This window comes from Thalassophryne amazonica, chromosome 5, assembly GCF_902500255.1.
Source record: "Thalassophryne amazonica chromosome 5, fThaAma1.1, whole genome shotgun sequence".
NCBI lineage: Eukaryota > Metazoa > Chordata > Actinopteri > Batrachoidiformes > Batrachoididae > Thalassophryne > Thalassophryne amazonica.
The window spans coordinates 128,612,710-128,630,945 of record NC_047107.1 but is presented as its reverse complement, the minus strand read 5'-3'; the positions used below and the strand labels follow the sequence as shown (position 1 = coordinate 128,630,945).

General features: G+C 45.1%; 1 protein-coding gene across 1 annotated transcript in view; it reads left to right on the top strand.

Annotated features, from left to right (window-relative positions):
• The window catches only part of LOC117511317 (GTPase IMAP family member 8-like), a 112,528-nt gene that overhangs the window by 19,584 nt on the left and 74,708 nt on the right, over positions 1-18,236 (top strand). The window contains exon 2 of the mRNA XM_034171344.1: positions 17,024-17,075. Within this exon, the coding sequence (XP_034027235.1) occupies positions 17,057-17,075 (19 nt within the window). The 5' untranslated portion in view covers positions 17,024-17,056. The remainder of the gene's footprint in view (positions 1-17,023; positions 17,076-18,236) is intronic.

The window sequence follows — 18,236 nt, the reverse complement described above, 5'->3', positions numbered from 1 at the left end:
AATTAGCCATCGTGTGGTTGATTCCTTTCACCTCCCCGTAGGAAGCGGAATCACTTGCCTGCTGCTTCCACACGCACGGTTGTCACTAACGTTGTCCAAAGTATTGCACTTTCACACAGTTATTTACACTTACACAAAACACTATTTACACATAGAAACACTTTTAATAATCGTACGCGTATTCTTATGTCAGGGGAACTCGCCCTCCCGTGAAATTTAACTAATGTCCTGCATTAGGGGACTCCGCCGTCCCTGCCAAATTTAACTGCTTTTTTACAGTGCACGTATTTCTACCCGGGATTTCCTTTACGTATTAAAACAGAGGAGTCCGTATCCTCCTTCCGGAATTTAACTACTTGCGTCCCTCGCAACCGTAGAGGAGTCCGCCCTCCTTACAGAGTTTAACTGTGTTTCATTAACAGACGATTCTGTATCATCGCTTACGGAGTTTAACTGTTTTATGTGATCACTTTTATCCCCTACCGGTACGCGTATATAAACAGAGGAGTCCGCACCCTCCTTCTCCACTTCGGCCTTCAAAGTTCTCGTTTGAATATTTGCTACTACCACCAAGATCTGCACCCGCGGCGGCTCCACCCGGGCCCGCGCCCTGGGCTTCCGTGCGCACCGCGGCGACCCTCCTACTCGTCGCGGCGGAGTGCGGCCAGGCTGTACACCAAGGCTACACTAAAGTCTGGCCTGCTTTTCCGCTCTTTTTATTAAGAGACGCCCTCATCACATAAACAAAAAACTTGTCCTAAGGGTGGGGGTGATGACGCAAGACAAGTTTCTTCCCGTAACATAAACGCATACGTCAATAAGTGCAGCTGTAAGGAAGGACACTTTCTTTTACACAGGTCAGCACATCTCGTTCGTCTGTTGCAGTTATCAGCTGTTCTGCATCTGCCTGAAGTGTCCTGTCCTTCACACTCCTTCACACTAAGCACCACATCACAACAGTCAAAACGTTCTCTTACTCCCAGTCGTTAGAGGCTGCGAAAACAAAGTTATATTATAATAATAAGTACATCCAGCCCTTCATTCCCAGCTCAGATTGACCCCAGAGTGCTAAAACAAAATTGAATTCTCAGGCTTGGTTAAGACAGGTGCAAAACAGCACAACACCGTTCTCATGAGAAAGAAGACAAAGCTAAAACAAGGTTGAATAACACATACATTCTCAGGGTGAAGTGCAAACAGCACAACACCGTTTTCATAAGAAAGAAGACGAAGGTACAAATGTTTAACAGTGATAACATATATATATATATATGAAATCCTTAACATTTCTGAGGTTAGAAACTAGTGGTGTTTGTCTTTCTACAACGTTTCTCTTCAGATCTATTGAGCCGTGAACTTCGAATCTGTGAATATCTTTCTAACTTTACCTAAGTATTTTTGCCGCGGTTTTTAAAGGTAAACGTCGGTAAAATACGAAATGCAGTGAAATGGAGCCTAATAATCACGAAATAGTGGCAAAAAGTAACGACATGGAGCAGACTGATTACAAATATGATTAAATATGATTCAATTAAGTAGTTTCATTTAATTATTTTTAAGCGAAATGGAGCGAAATGGTGACTGATAATACAGTCACTTGCCCAGTTCCGGATCACTGCTGTAGTTTTTGCGCCGCCGTTTCTCGTAATCAGCACGAATAATACTTGGTACCAATGGAAAGATTGATGTTTTGTCTACAAACGACCACAAGCTCGACCGGATCCAGCTGTCCTTGTGATCAGCAGAGGAATCAAAACATCCCGGTGTCTGTGGCAGCAAGGGCAGGTGCATTTTGCGGCAGGGGCATCTTGTCTCAGCACTTCCTGCTGCCGCTCTTTCGTTGGCATCTTTATGTGCCTGTCGCACAGTTGATTTATTTATTTCAGACGTGTACATGTAAAAGCATAAGCAGACCAGAGATGAAAAAAAATACATAATGCGTTGATTTATTTCAGACGTGTACCGCAGATGAAAAAATAAAAATACATGCTTTCAAAATCGTTCGTCATAACAAGTGAATGACGAGCACGTCGGTGTTTTCAGTTGATTTATTTATTTCAGATGTGTACATGTAAAAGCATAAGCAGACCAGAGATGAAAAATATAAATACAAGTATCAAAAAATGCTGGCATCCCCGCGGCAGCTGCTGCTGTTTTTGTATTTCTCGCAGCACTTCCGGCGGCATCTTAATGTGCCAGGGTACATGCTGGTGTGTTATTTACCTGCGGTGCCATCTTTATGTGCCGAGGCACGATGGTGTTGTATTTACCTGCGGGTGCCATCTTTATGTGCCGAGGCACGATGGTGTTGTGCGGGTGGCATCTTTATGTGCCGGGGCACATGCTGGTGTGTTGTTTACCTGCGGTGGCATCTTGATGTGCCGGGGCACGATGGTGTTGTGTGGGTGGCATCTTGATGTGCCGGGGCAGGTAAATACAACACCATCGTGCCCCGGCACATAAAGATACCACGGGCAGGTAAATACAACACCATCGTGCCCTGGCACATAAAGATACCACCCGCACAACACCATCATGCCCCGGCACATAAAGACACCACCGCAGGTAAATAAACACCAGCATGTGCCCCGGCACATAACCGCAGGTAAATACACTCAACAAAAATATAAATGCAACACTTTTGGTTTTGCTTCCATTTTGTATGAGATGAACTCAAAGATCTAAAACTTTTTCCACATACACAATATCACCATTTCCCTCAAATATTGTTCACAAACCAGTCTAAATCTGTGATAGTGAGCACTTCTCCTTTGCTGAGATAATCCATCCCACCTCACAGGTGTGCCATACCAAGATGCTGATTAGACACCATGATTAGTGCACAGGTGTGCCTTAGACTGCCCACAATAAAAGGCCACTCTGAAAGGTGCAGTTTTGTTTTATTGGGGGGGGGATACCAGTCAGTATCTGGTGTGACCATTTGCCTCATGCGGTGCAGCACATCTCCTTCACATAGAGTTGATCAGGTTGTCAATTGTGGCCTGTGGAATGTTGGTCCACTCCTCTTCAATGGCTGTGCGAAGTTGCTGGATATTGGCAGGAACTGGTACATGCGTTTATATTTTTGTTGAGAGTACAACATCATCCTTCCCCGGCACATAAAGATGCCACCCGCAGGTAAATACAACATCATCGTGCCCCGGCACATAAAGATGCCACCCGCAGGTAAATAAACACCATCATCGTGCCCCCGGCACATAAAGATGCCACCCGCAGGTAAATAAACACCATCATGCCCCGGCACATAAGGATGCCACCTGCAGGTAAATACAACATCATCGTGCCCCGGCACATAAAGATGCCACCCGCAGGTAAATAAACACCATCATCGTGCCCCGGCACATAAAGATGCCACCCGCAGGTAAATAAACACCGTCATCGTGCCCCGGCACATAAAGATGCCACCCGCAGGTAAATAAACACCGTCATCGTGCCCCGGCACATAAAGATGCCACCCGCAGGTAAATAAACACCGTCATCGTGCCCCGGCACATAAAGATGCCACCCGCAGGTAAATAAACACCATCATCGTGCCCCGGCACATAAAGATGCCACCAGCAGGTAAATAAACACCATCATGTGCCCCGGCACATAAAGATGCCACCCGCAGGTAAATACAACATCATCGTGCCCCGGCACATAAAGATGCCACCCGCAGGTAAATAAACACCATCATCGTGCCCCGGCACATAAAGATGCCACCCGCAGGTAAATAAACATCATCATCGTGCCCCGGCACATAAAGATGCCACCCGCAGGTAAATACAACATCATCGTGCCCCGGCACATAAAGATGCCACCCGCAGGTAAATAAACACCATCATCGTGCCCCGGCACATAAAGATGCCACCCGCAGGTAAATAAACACCATCGTGCCCCGGCACATAAGGATGCCACCTGCAGGTAAATACAACATCATCGTGCCCCGGCACATAAAGATGCCACCCGCAGGTAAATAAACACCATCATCGTGCCCCGGCACATAAAGATGCCACCCGCAGGTAAATAAACACCATCATCGTGCCCCGGCACATAAAGATGCCACCCGCAGGTAAATAAACACCATCATCGTGCCCCGGCACATAAAGATGCCACCAGCAGGTAAATAAACACCATCATCGTGCCCCGGCACATAAAGATGCCACCCGCAGGTAAATAAACACCATCATCGTGCCCCGGCACATAAAGATGCCACCCGCAGGTAAATAAACACCATCATCGTGCCCCGGCACATAAAGATGCCACCCGCAGGTAAATAAACACCATCATCGTGCCCCGGCACATAAAGATGCCACCCGCAGGTAAATAAACACCATCATCGTGCCCCGGCATATAAAGATGCCACCCGCAGGTAAATAAACACCATCATCGTGCCCTGGCACATAAAGATGCCACCCGCAGGTAAATAAACACCATCATCGTGCCCCGGCACATAAAGATGTCACCCGCAGGTAAATAAACACCATCATCGTGCCCCGGCACATAAAGATGCCACCCGCAGGTAAATAAACACCATCATCGTGCCCTGGCACATAAAGATGCCACCCGCAGGTAAATAAACACCATCATCGTGCCCCGGCACATAAAGATGTCACCCGCAGGTAAATAAACACCATCATCGTGCCCCGGCACATAAAGATGTCACCCGCAGGTAAATAAACACCATCATCGTGCCCCGGCACATAAAGATGTCACCCGCAGGTAAATAAACACCATCATCGTGCCCCGGCACATAAAGATGTCACCCGCAGGTAAATAAACACCATCATCGTGCCCCGGCACATAAAGATGTCACCCGCAGGTAAATAAACACCATCATCGTGCCCCGGCACATAAAGATGTCACCCGCAGGTAAATAAACACCATCATCGTGCCCCGGCACATAAAGATGCCACCCGCAGGTAAATAAACACCATCATCGTGCCCCGGCACATAAAGATGTCACCCGCAGGTAAATAAACACCATCATCGTGCCCCGGCACATAAAGATGTCACCCGCAGGTAAATAAACACCATCATCGTGCCCTGGCACATAAAGATGCCACCCGCAGGTAAATAAACACCATCATCGTGCCCTGGCACATAAAGATGCCACCCGCAGGTAAATAAACACCATCATCGTGCCCCGGCACATAAAGATGTCACCCGCAGGTAAATAAACACCATCATCGTGCCCTGGCACATAAAGATGTCACCCGCAGGTAAATAAACACCATCATCGTGCCCCGGCACATAAAGATGCCACCCGCAGGTAAATAAACACCATCATCGTGCCCCGGCACATAAAGATGCCACCCGCAGGTAAATAAACACCATCATCGTGCCCCGGCACATAAAGATGCCACCCGCAGGTAAATAAACACCATCATGATACTTGTATTTATATTTTTCATCTCTGGTCTGCTTATGCTTTTACATGTACACGTCTGAAATAAATAAATCAACTGAAAACACTGACATGTGCCTTGTCATTCACTTGTTATGACGAGCGATTTTGAAAGCATGTATTTTTATTTTTTCATCTGTGGTACACGTCTGAAATAAATAAATCAACGCATTATGTATTTTTTTTTTTTTTCATCTCTGGTCTGCTTATGCTTTTACATGTACACGTCTGAAATAAATAAATCAACTGAAAACACCGACATGTGCCTCGGCAGGTAAATAAAACGCCAGCATGTGCACCAACGAAACGGCAGCAGCTGCTGTTTCGCACCTGCTGTGACACACGCAGATGCCACAGGAAGTGCTGAAACAAGATGCCGCTGCCGCAAAATGCACCTGCTGTCTCTCGTCTGCGGTGTGCGCATTCCTGCAAGTTTTAAAGTAATGATCTCTGAAACGTAGCAAAGGTGAGTTAGCAGTTCAGTGTTTTTGGTTCTACAGTGGGAAAATACTTACTTACTTGGGTAGAAAATGTCAGTTATATTTATCTCCGACGTGAAAATTTGCAAGTTGTGGATCACTGAAGCAGCAGCCTCGTGTCTGTAGTTGTGAGCCATGTGTACTTTGGGGGTTGTAAAGGATTACTCCTGAGGCAGTTCGTCTTTATGGCTTTTACTCGTAACAACTGGGTCAAGTCAACAGTACAGTACTCTCTGACGGAATGATGCACCTCGCGTGTCTCACTGTATAACTTCCCCCAATTACTGTACATGACACAGTACATGCGCAGGCGCATCTGTTACCGTACATCAATCAATCAATCAATTTTATTTATATAGCGCCAAATCACAACAAACAGTTGCCCCAAGGCGCTTTATATTGTAAGGCAAGGCCATACAATAATTACGTAAAAACCCCCAACGGTCAAAACGACCCCCTGTGAGCAAGCACTTGGCGACAGTGGGAAGGAAAAACTCCCTTTTAACAGGAAGAAACCTCCAGCAGAACCAGGCTCAGGGAGGGGCAGTCTTCTGCTGGGACTGGTTGGGGCTGAGGGAGAGAACCAGGAAAAAGCCATGCTGTGGAGGGGAGCAGAGATCAATCACTAATGATTAAATGCAGAGTGGTGCATACAGAGCAAAAAGAGAAAGAAACACTCAGTGCATCATGGGAACCCCCCAGCAGTCTAAGTCTATAGCAGCCTAACTAAGGGATGGTTCAGGGTCACCTGATCCAGCCCTAACTATAAGCTTTAGCAAAAAGGAAAGTTTTAAGCCTAATCTTAAAAGTAGAGAGGGTGTCTGTCTCCCTGATCTGAATTGGGAGCTGGTTCCACAGGAGAGGAGCCTGAAAGCTGAAGGCTCTGCCTCCCATTCTACTCTTATAAACCCTAGGAACTACAAGTAAGCCTGCAGTCTGAGAGCAAAGCGCTCTATTGGGGTGATATGGTACTATGAGGTCCCTAAGATAAGATGGGACCTGATTATTCAAAACCTTATAAGTAAGAAGAAGAATTTTAAATTCTATTCTAGAATTAACAGGAAGCCAATGAAGAGAGGCCAATATGGGTGAGATATGCTCTCTCCTTCTAGTCCCCGTCAGTACTCTAGCTGCAGCATTTTGAATTAACTGAAGGCTTTTCAGGGAACTTTTAGGACAGCCTGATAATAATGAATTACAATAGTCCAGCCTAGAGGAAATAAATGTATGAATTCGTTTTTCAGCATCACTCTGAGACAAGACCTTTCTAATTTTAGAGATATTGCGTAAATGCAAAAAAGCAGTCCTACATATTTGTTTAATATGCGCTTTGAATGACATATCCTGATCAAAAATGACTCCAAGATTTCTCACAGTATTACTAGAGGTCAGGGTAATGCCATTCAGAGTAAGGATCTGGTTAGACACCATGTTTCTAAGATTTGTGGGGCCAAGTACAATAACTTCAGTTTTATCTGAATTTAAAAGCAGGAAATTAGAGGTCATCCATGTCTTTATGTCTGTAAGACATTCCTGCAGTTTAACTAATTGGTGTGTGTCCTCTGGCTTCATGGATAGATAAAGCTGGGTATCATCTGCGTAACAATGAAAATTTAAGCAATGCCGTCTAATAATACTGCCTAAGGGAAGCATGTATAAAGTGAATAAAATTGGTCCTAGCACAGAACCTTGTGGAACTCCATAATTAACCTTAGTCTGTGAAGAAGATTCCCCATTTACTTGAACAAATTGTAATCTATTAGATAAATATGATTCAAACCACCGCAGCGCAGTGCCTTTAATACCTATGGCATGCTCTAATCTCTGTAATAAAATTTTATGGTCAACAGTATCAAAAGCAGCACTGAGGTCTAACAGAACAAGCACAGAGATGAGTCCACTGCCTGAGGCCATAAGAAGATCATTTGTAACCTTCACTAATGCTGTTTCTGTACTATGATGAATTCTAAACCCTGACTGAAACTCTTCAAATAGACCATTCCTCTGCAGATGATCAGTTAGCTGTTTTACAACTACCCTTTCAAGAATTTTTGAGAGAAAAGGAAGGTTGGAGATTGGCCTATAATTAGCTAGGATAGCTGGGTCAAGTGATGGCTTTTTAAGTAATGGTTTAATTACTGCCACCTTAAAAGCCTGTGGTACATAGCCAACTAATAAAGATAGATTGATCATATTTAAGATCGAAGCATTAAATAATGGTAGGGCTTCCTTGAGCAGCCTGGTAGGAATGGGGGTCTAATAGACATGTTGATGTTTGGATGAAGTAACTAATGAAAATAACTCACTCCCGTACATGACATCTCCCCCCTCAAAATGGATTATCCATCCATCCATTTTCTTCCGCTTTATCCGCAGTCGGGTCGCGGGGGCAGCAGCTCAAGCAAAGCCGCCCAGACTTCCCGATACATACATATACACACACACACACGGGATTATTCCCCTTAAAACAAACAACCCGTTGCTTACTTGTATTTGGAAGAAATCCCCTTACATTTACTGTAAATCATTTAAAATCAATATTAACCCATTTATATAACTTCTGTTACAAACTCAACTCAGCAAGAACTTGGATCAGCATTCACAACAATAATGCCATTTCAATACAAATTTTCTCTTTTTTTTCACATTCCACATTCACACTTTTTTTTTCCACATTCTTTTTTTCCCTCACATTTCACACTCTTTTTTTCCACATCTCACTTCCCCCCCTTTTTTTCTTTTTCTTTTTTTTTAAACCCCCTCAAAGGCCATAGGTTCGGTCTACAGGTCAAGCCTGTTGACTGGTTTGCACACCCGTCCAGATCTGGTCACAGTCTGACCGAGCATGAGGCTTGCAGGTGGAGCCACACTCTGACTGGTTGGAACTGTCTCTGTCATGTCAGAGTGTGTGTCTGTCCCTGTGTTCTCGCTGGTTGCTGGTCGGGAAGACTGGGAAACCAGCTCAGGTTGAAGGTGGCGGTGGTTCCGCCGAAGCTCAGCTCCCTGCTGTGTCCTGATGATTAAGGATCTCGGAGTGGTGCTTTCTCCCGAAACCACCGCTGGCCGTGACCATGATTTCTCATGGTCCAACTTGGACCTCACCACATCGCCTGGCTGCAGGACAGGTAAGGGTCGGGCTCCGTGGTGGCGATTGTAGTAGTAGGCCTGCTTGGCCATCTCTCGGTCATCCTTCACTGCTGCTCTGCTCGGCCACTGTGGTTGAAGTTTCTTCTCCAGGATAGGGAGCATTGTCCTGATCTTTCTCCCCATTAACAGCTCTGCAGGGCTGTAGCCGGTCAAGGAGCACGGAGTGGACCTGTAAATCATCAGGGCCAGCACTGGATCCGCTTGTTTGAGGATCTTCTTGGCTGTTTGCACGGCCCTTTCTGCATGCCCATTGCCCTGTGGGTGATGTGGGCTGGACGTGCAGTGTCTGAAGTCAAATTGCTTCGCGAACTCCTGAAACTCAGCACTAGAAAACTGCAGCCCATTATCAGTCACTACTTCATCTGGGATGCCAAACCTGGCAAAGACGGCCTTCAACTTAAGTATTACATGTGTACTGGTTGTGGATGGCATGTGCAGTATTTCTATGAATCTGGAGTAATATTCTGAGATAACCAGGTAATTCTGCTGATTGTACTCACACAAATCCATTGCGATTCTCTTCCACGGACGATCTGGAAGTGGTGTAGAGATAAGTGGCTCTTTTTGTTGTGTTCTCTTCTGTTCAAAGCACACCTTTGAGTGTGGCAAGATGACACTAGGCTGCTTATCTCTGTAGCGAGACCAGGCCACCACACTGATGAGTAGGCTCTTTCCCTACATTTAGCCAGTCCTTGGTGCCCCTCATGAACTTTCTGGCGAATCTCTTTTCTCATCAGCTGCGGGACCATGATTCTGCTTCCCCTGAGGACCAGGCCATTGTGCTCTGACAGTTCTGCTTTGACCTGCATGTATTGTCTTATACTCACAGGCACCTTGCAGCTGTGTTCCGGCCATCCTGTCCGTATGAACTTGAGTGACTGAAGTTCGGCATCATCTGCAGTTGCCATCTTGATCTCATCCATCTTTCTCTGACTAGCAGGATTGCCCCCACTACACTAGCAACATAACATGCCACGTCACTCTGAGTGTCCGGCTCAGTACACGTGGACAGCGGGCTACGTGAGAGAGTGTCTGCGACGATCAGAGTTTTCCCTGGAGCATACTCTGCCACAGGGCTGAATGTCATCAGCCTCATTAGAAGACACTGACACCGCAAAGGTTCGTTGTCCAGGCTGTGGCTGTTGATGAGCGGCACAAGTGGCTTGTGGTCGGTTACTAATTTGAATGTTTCCATGCCAGTGAGGTACCTGTCGAACTTCTCACATGCCCACATGCCGGCCAGACATTCCTTTTCAATCTGGGTGTAGCGTGTCTCCACGTCGGTGAGTCGCCTGGAGCAGTATGCGACAGGTTTCCATTGCTGCCCATGGAGCTGGAGGAGAACTCCTCCCAGTCCATAGCTGCTGGCGTTGGCTAACACGGCCGTGGGCTTGCTGACGTCGTAGTAGGCAAGGACTGGCGCCGTTGTCAGTAGCTGTTTGGTGTGTTCAAAAGCTGTTTCTTGTGCGCGACCCCATGTCCCTGCATTTTTACCTTTCAGGAGCTCATACAGTGGCTATGCCACTGTAGACAGGTTGGGGATGTACCTTCCGAATTCACCCAGGACCAGGGCTTAATTTGAGGGGGAGCAAGCTGGAGCGCGCTCCGGAACCTCGGACACGCGCTCCGGAACCTCTGATGTTGGCTCCGCCAGCTATTTATACTGGATCCATGATCCGCCACCTCTCTAACTAACAAAATATATTTTAAAAAAATCACCGCGATTGCTCTCACTGCCAATCACACCGCCGCCCTCCTGTCTGCTGTGCGGAATTGTGCCAAATCTGGCAACAGGTCCAGAGGCTACGCTCGCTGCTCCAGATGTTGACCGCAGCCGCAGAGCTCCGTGGCCACCGAGAGAGGACTTGGATTCTTTGCGGGTCCCGCATCCGTACCCCCAGAGGCAGTGAGTGAAGGGAGAGCTGCGCATTGTGTTCTGCGTTTGTCTGTTTATAATCTTCTCGCACAGAAGAAAAAAGAGTGTTTACACAAGAGAGAAAAGTGAGAAAATGTTAATGCCTGTTTGAGAAAAGTGTGTAGTGAGGGGTTTTACAGCCTTAAAACATCTATAATAGCGCTACTTCGCGGATTTCGTGCCGCGTTCACACCGGGCGCGATCACACGCTACAAATTCATGGGGGTCGCGTGGCAACGGACACGCCTCCTTCACCCGGTGTGTCGCTCTGCTTGGGTGGACTTTCGCTGCGAAAATTCACACCGGTGCATCATCAAATAGGAGGAGCTTCCATTCCGCTCGGCGTCAAGTCATCATGACGGACCTTGATCACACGGAGCGAGTTGTTGTGAAAAGCTCCCAATACAGAGAGTATCATTATTTGCTGCAGGAGCTGTGTCTGGATGACGGCCGCTTTCAGTGGTCCTTCCACCTCTGTGGGACCCAGTTTGAGGACCAACTGTCCCGTTCATGCGCGCACGTGTAAACAATAAAAAAAAAAAGAAACTCCGCTGCTTGCTGCAGCTCGCTCTTCCACCAAAAAACTCTGTCATAATTGTTTAGAAACCAGTCACCATTTGTTTTATTATACATCTGTGTAGTTAATTAATAAAATATTCTCCACACAGACGATTTGCTCGCGCGCACGTAAAAAAAAAGAAAAAAAGAATGAAACTCCGCTGCTTGCTGTGGGGCTTCTCCTCGTTCTTTCCCAAAAAAACTCTGTCATAATTGTCTTTAGAAACTAGTCACCATTTACTTTATTATACATCTGTGTAGTTAATAAGTAAAATAATCTCCATGGATGATTCCCTCGCGCGCACGTAAAAAAAAGAAAAAGAAACTCCACTCCCCCTGCTGCTCGCTCCAAAAACTGTAATGATTGTGAAATAAAGGACAAAAGAGACATAAGTCCTGCTCACAGGCTGCTACCAGAGACAGGACATGTTCACATCCTCAGTCAAACTCCAGACATCTCCACGTCACTACATATTCAGTCCCTGATTGGTCATCGCGGCACGACGAGATGAAAAAGTTCAGATTTTTCAACTTGAGGAGGAGGGCAACGCGACGCAATATCGTGCCACAAATGCGCAAAACGCTAAAAATCGCGCTGCGTGGTTTGGCGCCAAAACGCGTCCTTACATAGGGATTACATGGCAACCTGTGGCTGCAGTTGCTCGTGTCGCGCCCGGTGTGAACGCGGAGAACGTAACTCCCGCGATAAACGAGGGACCACTGTACATCATTAAACAGGAATTTGTACTCTATCCGGATTTGGTATGACTAGTGTTATTAATACCCAGTTTATTTTTGGTGTGGCGCACAGCGTTGTTCGCAAGTCCCCGCCCCGCCCTTTTTTTTTTCTGCACCGGAGCCACCCATCCTCTGCGCTCCGGGACCTCCCACTTTACAAATTAAGCACTGCCCAGGACCCTCTTCAGTTCTGGCACGTTCGTTGGTGGTGGCAGCTGTTGTATAGCCTCGATTTTGTCTGGGTCGGGCCGAATTCCATCATCCTTGTCAATGAGATGCCCGAGGTAGCGCAGCTGGTGCTGTCTGATGGCGCACTTGTCGCGGTTGAGCTTCAACCCAGCTGTCTCGATGCGCTGCATGACCTTCTCCAGACGCTGGTCGTGTTCACTCACTGTGGCCCCATAGACTAGCACATCGTCCATGAAGATCTCCACTCCTTCCAGCCCCTCCATCGTCTCCATCATCTTCCTCTGAAAAATCTCAGGAGCGCTGGTTATCCCGAACGGCAGCCTCTTGAAGTGGAATCTGCCGAACGGGGTGATGAAGGTCGTGAGCTTGCAGCTGTCTGGGTGCAGTGGGATTTGGAAGAACCCACTGGCTGCATCGAACATCAAGAAGACCGTGGCACCACTCAGCTTTGCTATAATTTCGTCTGTGGTAGGTAAGATGTACTGTTCTCTCTTAACAGTTTCGTTCAGTCTTTTGAGGTCTACACAGATGCACGCTTTACCTGTGCTTTTCTTTAGGACTGGCACCATGGATGCACACCAGTCGCACTTTCCACATTTGCCATCTCCGTTATGTCCGCTATTCCCCCTTTTTTGCTTTCTTCGGAATTTCACGTTTTTGTTGAATTTGTTATTCACTTCAAGGAACTCATGTTCAGTTTCCGCTCCTTGCACGCTAACATGTGAGGCGACCTCCTCTGACTGTCTAACGGTTTCGATCGCCACTGCTAGGGCCAGTTGCTGCTTTAGCTGAAGCTGTTTTGAGACGTCTTTGTCCAGTATTCCAACGACAATTCGGTCGCGAATGTTCTCTTCCCTACTCTCGCCGAAATCAGTGTTCTGCCAGTTCATACAAAGCCCTAATAAAAATCTCTGCTTTTTCCCCAGGTCTTTGAACGCGTTGGTGGAAACATGCCCGCTCGTGAATTACATTTCTGTGCGGCACAAAGTACTCGTCAAACTTAGCTAGCATGCAATCAAAGTCCTCATCATCTTCATTTTCCCCAAACGTGAACGAACGAAACACATTCTCAGCCTGGCTTCCCATAGCATAGCTCAGGCTGCTCACCTGCACCGCGCCATCTTCATCCCTAAGTTTGGTAGCAGTTCTGAATCTCACAAAACATTGCTTCCAGTCAGGCCACTCAGCAGGTTTGTCGAATGAGAAGTTCATCGGGGGGTTGAATTTCGCCATGACTCTCCGATTTGCACTTCTGACACCATGTAAAAGGATTACTCCTGAGGCAGTTCGTCTTTATGGCTTTTACTCATAACAACTCGTCAACTCAACAGTACAGTACTCTCTGACGGAATGATGCACCTCGCGTGTCTCACTGTATAACTTCCCCCAATTACCGTACATGACAGAGTACATGCGCAGGCGCATCTGTTACCGTACATGACAGGGGTCATCTCAACATCACGAATGGGCATGAATGTGGGGGCTTTTACTTTTTAATTCGAGAGAAATCTCACCTCCACACTTCATTTTTTGCTTGTAAAAACGTATAACGGCAATTTTCGAAACGAAGTAAATTTTAATTTAATAAGTATAATTTCTATCATTTTGTGTTCAAAACACATTCTCGGGCACAGTGTGTATCATTCTGCATTAGAATTGCTCCAGCCAGATGCCAGGAATGAACAGCTGTAGATGATATCATTTTTCAGTTGTACCCATGTTTGTGAGCTCATTTTTATGGAAAGTACCCAGGTCTGGAGAGTTCAACTCGGGGTCATGGAAATTTAAGCCTGGCTCACATAACAAGACTTTCAAATTGTCGGTAGGTTTCCAATACCTGTGAGACCAAACACACGGCTCTTCAGAAGGAGAAAGTCCGCTTCTTAACCCCTCTCAAAGCCATTTAAAAATGTTAATGGTGAGTCACTTTTGTGCTGATTAAAGTCAATAACTGGGACTCTTGTCTTGTTGCGAGCACAAAACGAGAATTGTCCTCCGTTCCGCTCCAAACTCTGCGCCGCTCTCTGCCGAGTCAAGTTCGTGTCTGGTTGGAATTAGTAACTTCAAAGTGAATTGCCGTTTTAAATCAAATGACACCTCTTTCCAAACATTTTAACACAGACAACAAACTACAACAGACTAATGGCCCAGTCACACGGCATACGACGATTCCTGAATGAAGGGAAAAAGTAAAAAAAAGTCACAATTTGTTGAGAAAAGGTGGATGAAAGAGCTTTATCACCAAACAGCCTGCGAAGCAAGAGCGCAAAAGGGATGAAAGAGTAACTTAACAAAACCGAAGCTCACAATCTCGACACTTTACACGAAACGCGCCTGAAGCCACAGCTGGAGCAGTGTGTGTCTGCATCTCTGAGTTCCAGGACTCGACGTTGGGACAGAGCTCATAGTGCCTGAGTCCTGGAGAAACTGCAAACAGAATCTGTGGAGATCTGTGTGCACGTCGGTGGACCACCTGCTCTGGTTTCTCTTCCAGAACAAAAGAGGGATCATCTCCTCATCATCAGAATCTACACTGTCTGAGGACACACTGCACGCTACATCTTGCTCCAGTTTAAAAAAAAAAAACCTCTGGTGTGCTGTGCTCACTGCAGTATCACTGTATTACGTTACTAAGCCATATATATTGATTTATAACCGAAAACTGGCAAAAGGGGGAATAAATATAAGTGTAAAGATGATTGAATATATCAGAGCAGTAAATTGATCAGTGTGAACGCACATTGACTCACATGTACGGTTATTTCAACCAGCTGCAGCTGATCCACAACGTGAATTCTGTCTTCCAGAAAGAACTTTCCAAGAACTTTGGAAAGTTACTTCATTAGTTAATTTATACAGTTATATTTTACAGTTACTTCATACAGTTAGTTCATTAGCAGCTGTGGACACCTTGTCGGCAGCTGCTGAATGTAATTAATAAAGTTACTCATAATCTAATTTGGTTATTTTTAAGATTTAGTACTCAGAAAAGTAACTGTTAGTTACTGATGAGTTACTTTGCTGATTGCTCAATCTTACGAGTAACCAAGTTACATTACTCGTTACCTTATTAGTTACATTACTTATTAGTTGCAAGTTTTCGGCAGATTCTAATAAAGTAACTGCATAATGCTGCTAATGAAGTAACTGCATAAAGCAACTGTATAAAGCAACTAAAAAAGTAACTTGTCAAAGTTACTTTTCACAACACTGGAAGTTACCATGAAGGAATTCAATTTATACTGCAATATGAATTTTAGGTCATATCGCCCAGCCCTACTTTCAGTGCGTGCTCTGTAGACCTGGGTGAGGGGCAGGTGTTTAAGTCCTGCCTTCTTCAGCATCCTGATGAAGCACAGCCTCTGTTGAGCTCTGTTTACTGTTTTTGCAGTGTTTTTGCCCAACTGAGACTATATAGGTCTCATCAGATTACATCCTTGTACATGTATTTGCTATTGATATGTATATTCCTAAATGACTTTAACCACTAATACTAATCCCAACCATAACTCAAAATTCAATTAATTTTATTTGTATAGTGCCAAATCACAACAAAGCTGCCTCAAGGTGCTTCACATGAGTAAGGTCCAACCTTAACCCCCCCCCCCCCCCACAAGCAGTGGTAAGGGAAAAAAAAACTTCTGGTGATAATGAGGAAGAAACCTCAAGCATGCCAGACTCAGAGGGGTGACCCACTGCTCAGACCATTCTAACAGGTACAAGGTTTTTCAAATTATACAAGAATTTCTTTACAAACAGACGAAACGGAAAACAGAAACAGAAAAAGCAGAAGAACAAGAAAAACGGAGTCCTCAGTTAAAACTTAAAGCAGTCCATCTTGGTTCTTTAATCCATAGTCCATGTCCAGCATCAGTAGGTTCCAAGAGGTGCAACTTCAGTCATTGGTGCAACAGTCCGTCACTCCGGGGTGCAGGGCCAGCATCCATCGTTGGTGTTGTCAGTGCCTCAGAGAGAGAGAAAAGAGCAAAACCAGTCGGTCTGAAATAACTGCACCTGGGGCCAGCAGTAAATCAACAGGGAAGCAGAGAGATTACTAAGGTGGCAGCTACAACTGTGCTTCACTAACAGATTTTAGATGTAGTAAGGCCAAGACCTGTTCCATTGCTATTAATATGAATTTAAAAGGAGCGTTCTATACTACACTGGTATGATGGTCAAACGAGAAGGAGAATAGATGTGTCTTAATTCTGGACTTGAAAGTCTCTGCGGAATCCGACTTTTTTTTTTTTATCTCTGTAGGGAGATCATTCTAAAAACCAGGCACATGATAAGAGAAGGCTCTGTGGTCTGCTGATTTTTTTTATTTTATTTTTTATTTTAACCTTAAGGACACAAAGTAGTCCTGCGCGCTGAGAACGCAGAGCCCAGGCCAGTACGTAGGGTGTAATTAGGTCAGCTAAATAGGGCGGCGCCAATCCATGAATAATTTTCTACATTAGTAACAGAACCTTAAAATCAGCCCTTACAGAGGGAAGTGAAGAGACGCTAAAATCAATGTAATGTGATCAAACTTTCTGCTTGAAAACAGGAAAGATTCACTGAATTAATGCTGACTTATGTTTTCTTTAGATCATTAAATCCAGCAGCAGATAAAGTGATGTCATGGCAGCTGCAGAATCTGGTGAGTCCACTTAGGCTTTGTTAGTCTGGATTATAGTCTGATCTCTCACTGTTCACCTACATACAGAGAGTGTAAACCTACGACAATGTCTTTTTTTTTTTTTTTTTTAATTGTGGAACTTCTGATCGTGATATTTTAGTGTTCAGATCTTGCAGAGCAAAAAATTTAAATAAATGATTCTGGGGGGGAAAAAGTGTTTTTGCAAGATATGATTTATACAAAAGTAATTTTTGTGGCCAAATTTTTTTATTTGTATAACTTTACAATAGACAAGAACACAACAGAAATCAACACCAACACACCAGAACAAAATAAACATATTAAGCACATCCAGGCCCAGGACAACCTTGCCAAAAATGTCACAGCCGCGGGAAACATAACTCAAATTTTGCCAACACATTGCTGAAGGGAGCCTCACATCAAGAAGACCTTAAGGTCAGTCACTACTTGATTCCACAGAATGATTGTTTCTTCCTTAGCATTGTGTACACGTGCAGTGGACAACTCTAGATATGTTACATCTATAAAAGACAACACCACTGATGGTGAGACAGAGAATGTGAGGGTTTCCGCCTTATTCCAACCATCTCCTTGGTAGCAGTTGAACCGGCCAGGAGGACTTTTCCTCATGCTTTACATAACTTAAGTTGAGACATATCATTCAACAACAAAACCACAGGTGACAAAGGAATATTAACGTGTAAAAGCGTGGACAAAAATTTTCTTACTACTAGTAGTAAAAATGCTTACTACTGACCAAAAATAAAACACACCTGGACACTCCCATACCACATGAAAAATGTACCCACAGAGTTTGTATGACACAAGGTGCAGTTGGGGTCAGCTTTGAGCTTCATATTGTAGAGTTTATGAGGGGTCATTTATCTCCTGTGGATAAAGTTCAGGTGAATTTGCTGATGATCAGTGTTTTTGGACGAACAACATACAGAGCCCCAAACCACCTCCCAGTCCAAATCAGGAGGAAGACTAGGAACGTTGGTTCTCCAGCAAGCATCCAGATGTAATGGGACGTACATCTCTTCTAGAATGTGCATGTACAGTAGTGTTCAGAATAATAGTAGTGCTATGTGACTAAAAAGATGAATCCAGGTTTTGAGTATATTTCTTATTGTTACATGGGAAACAAGGTACCAGTAGATT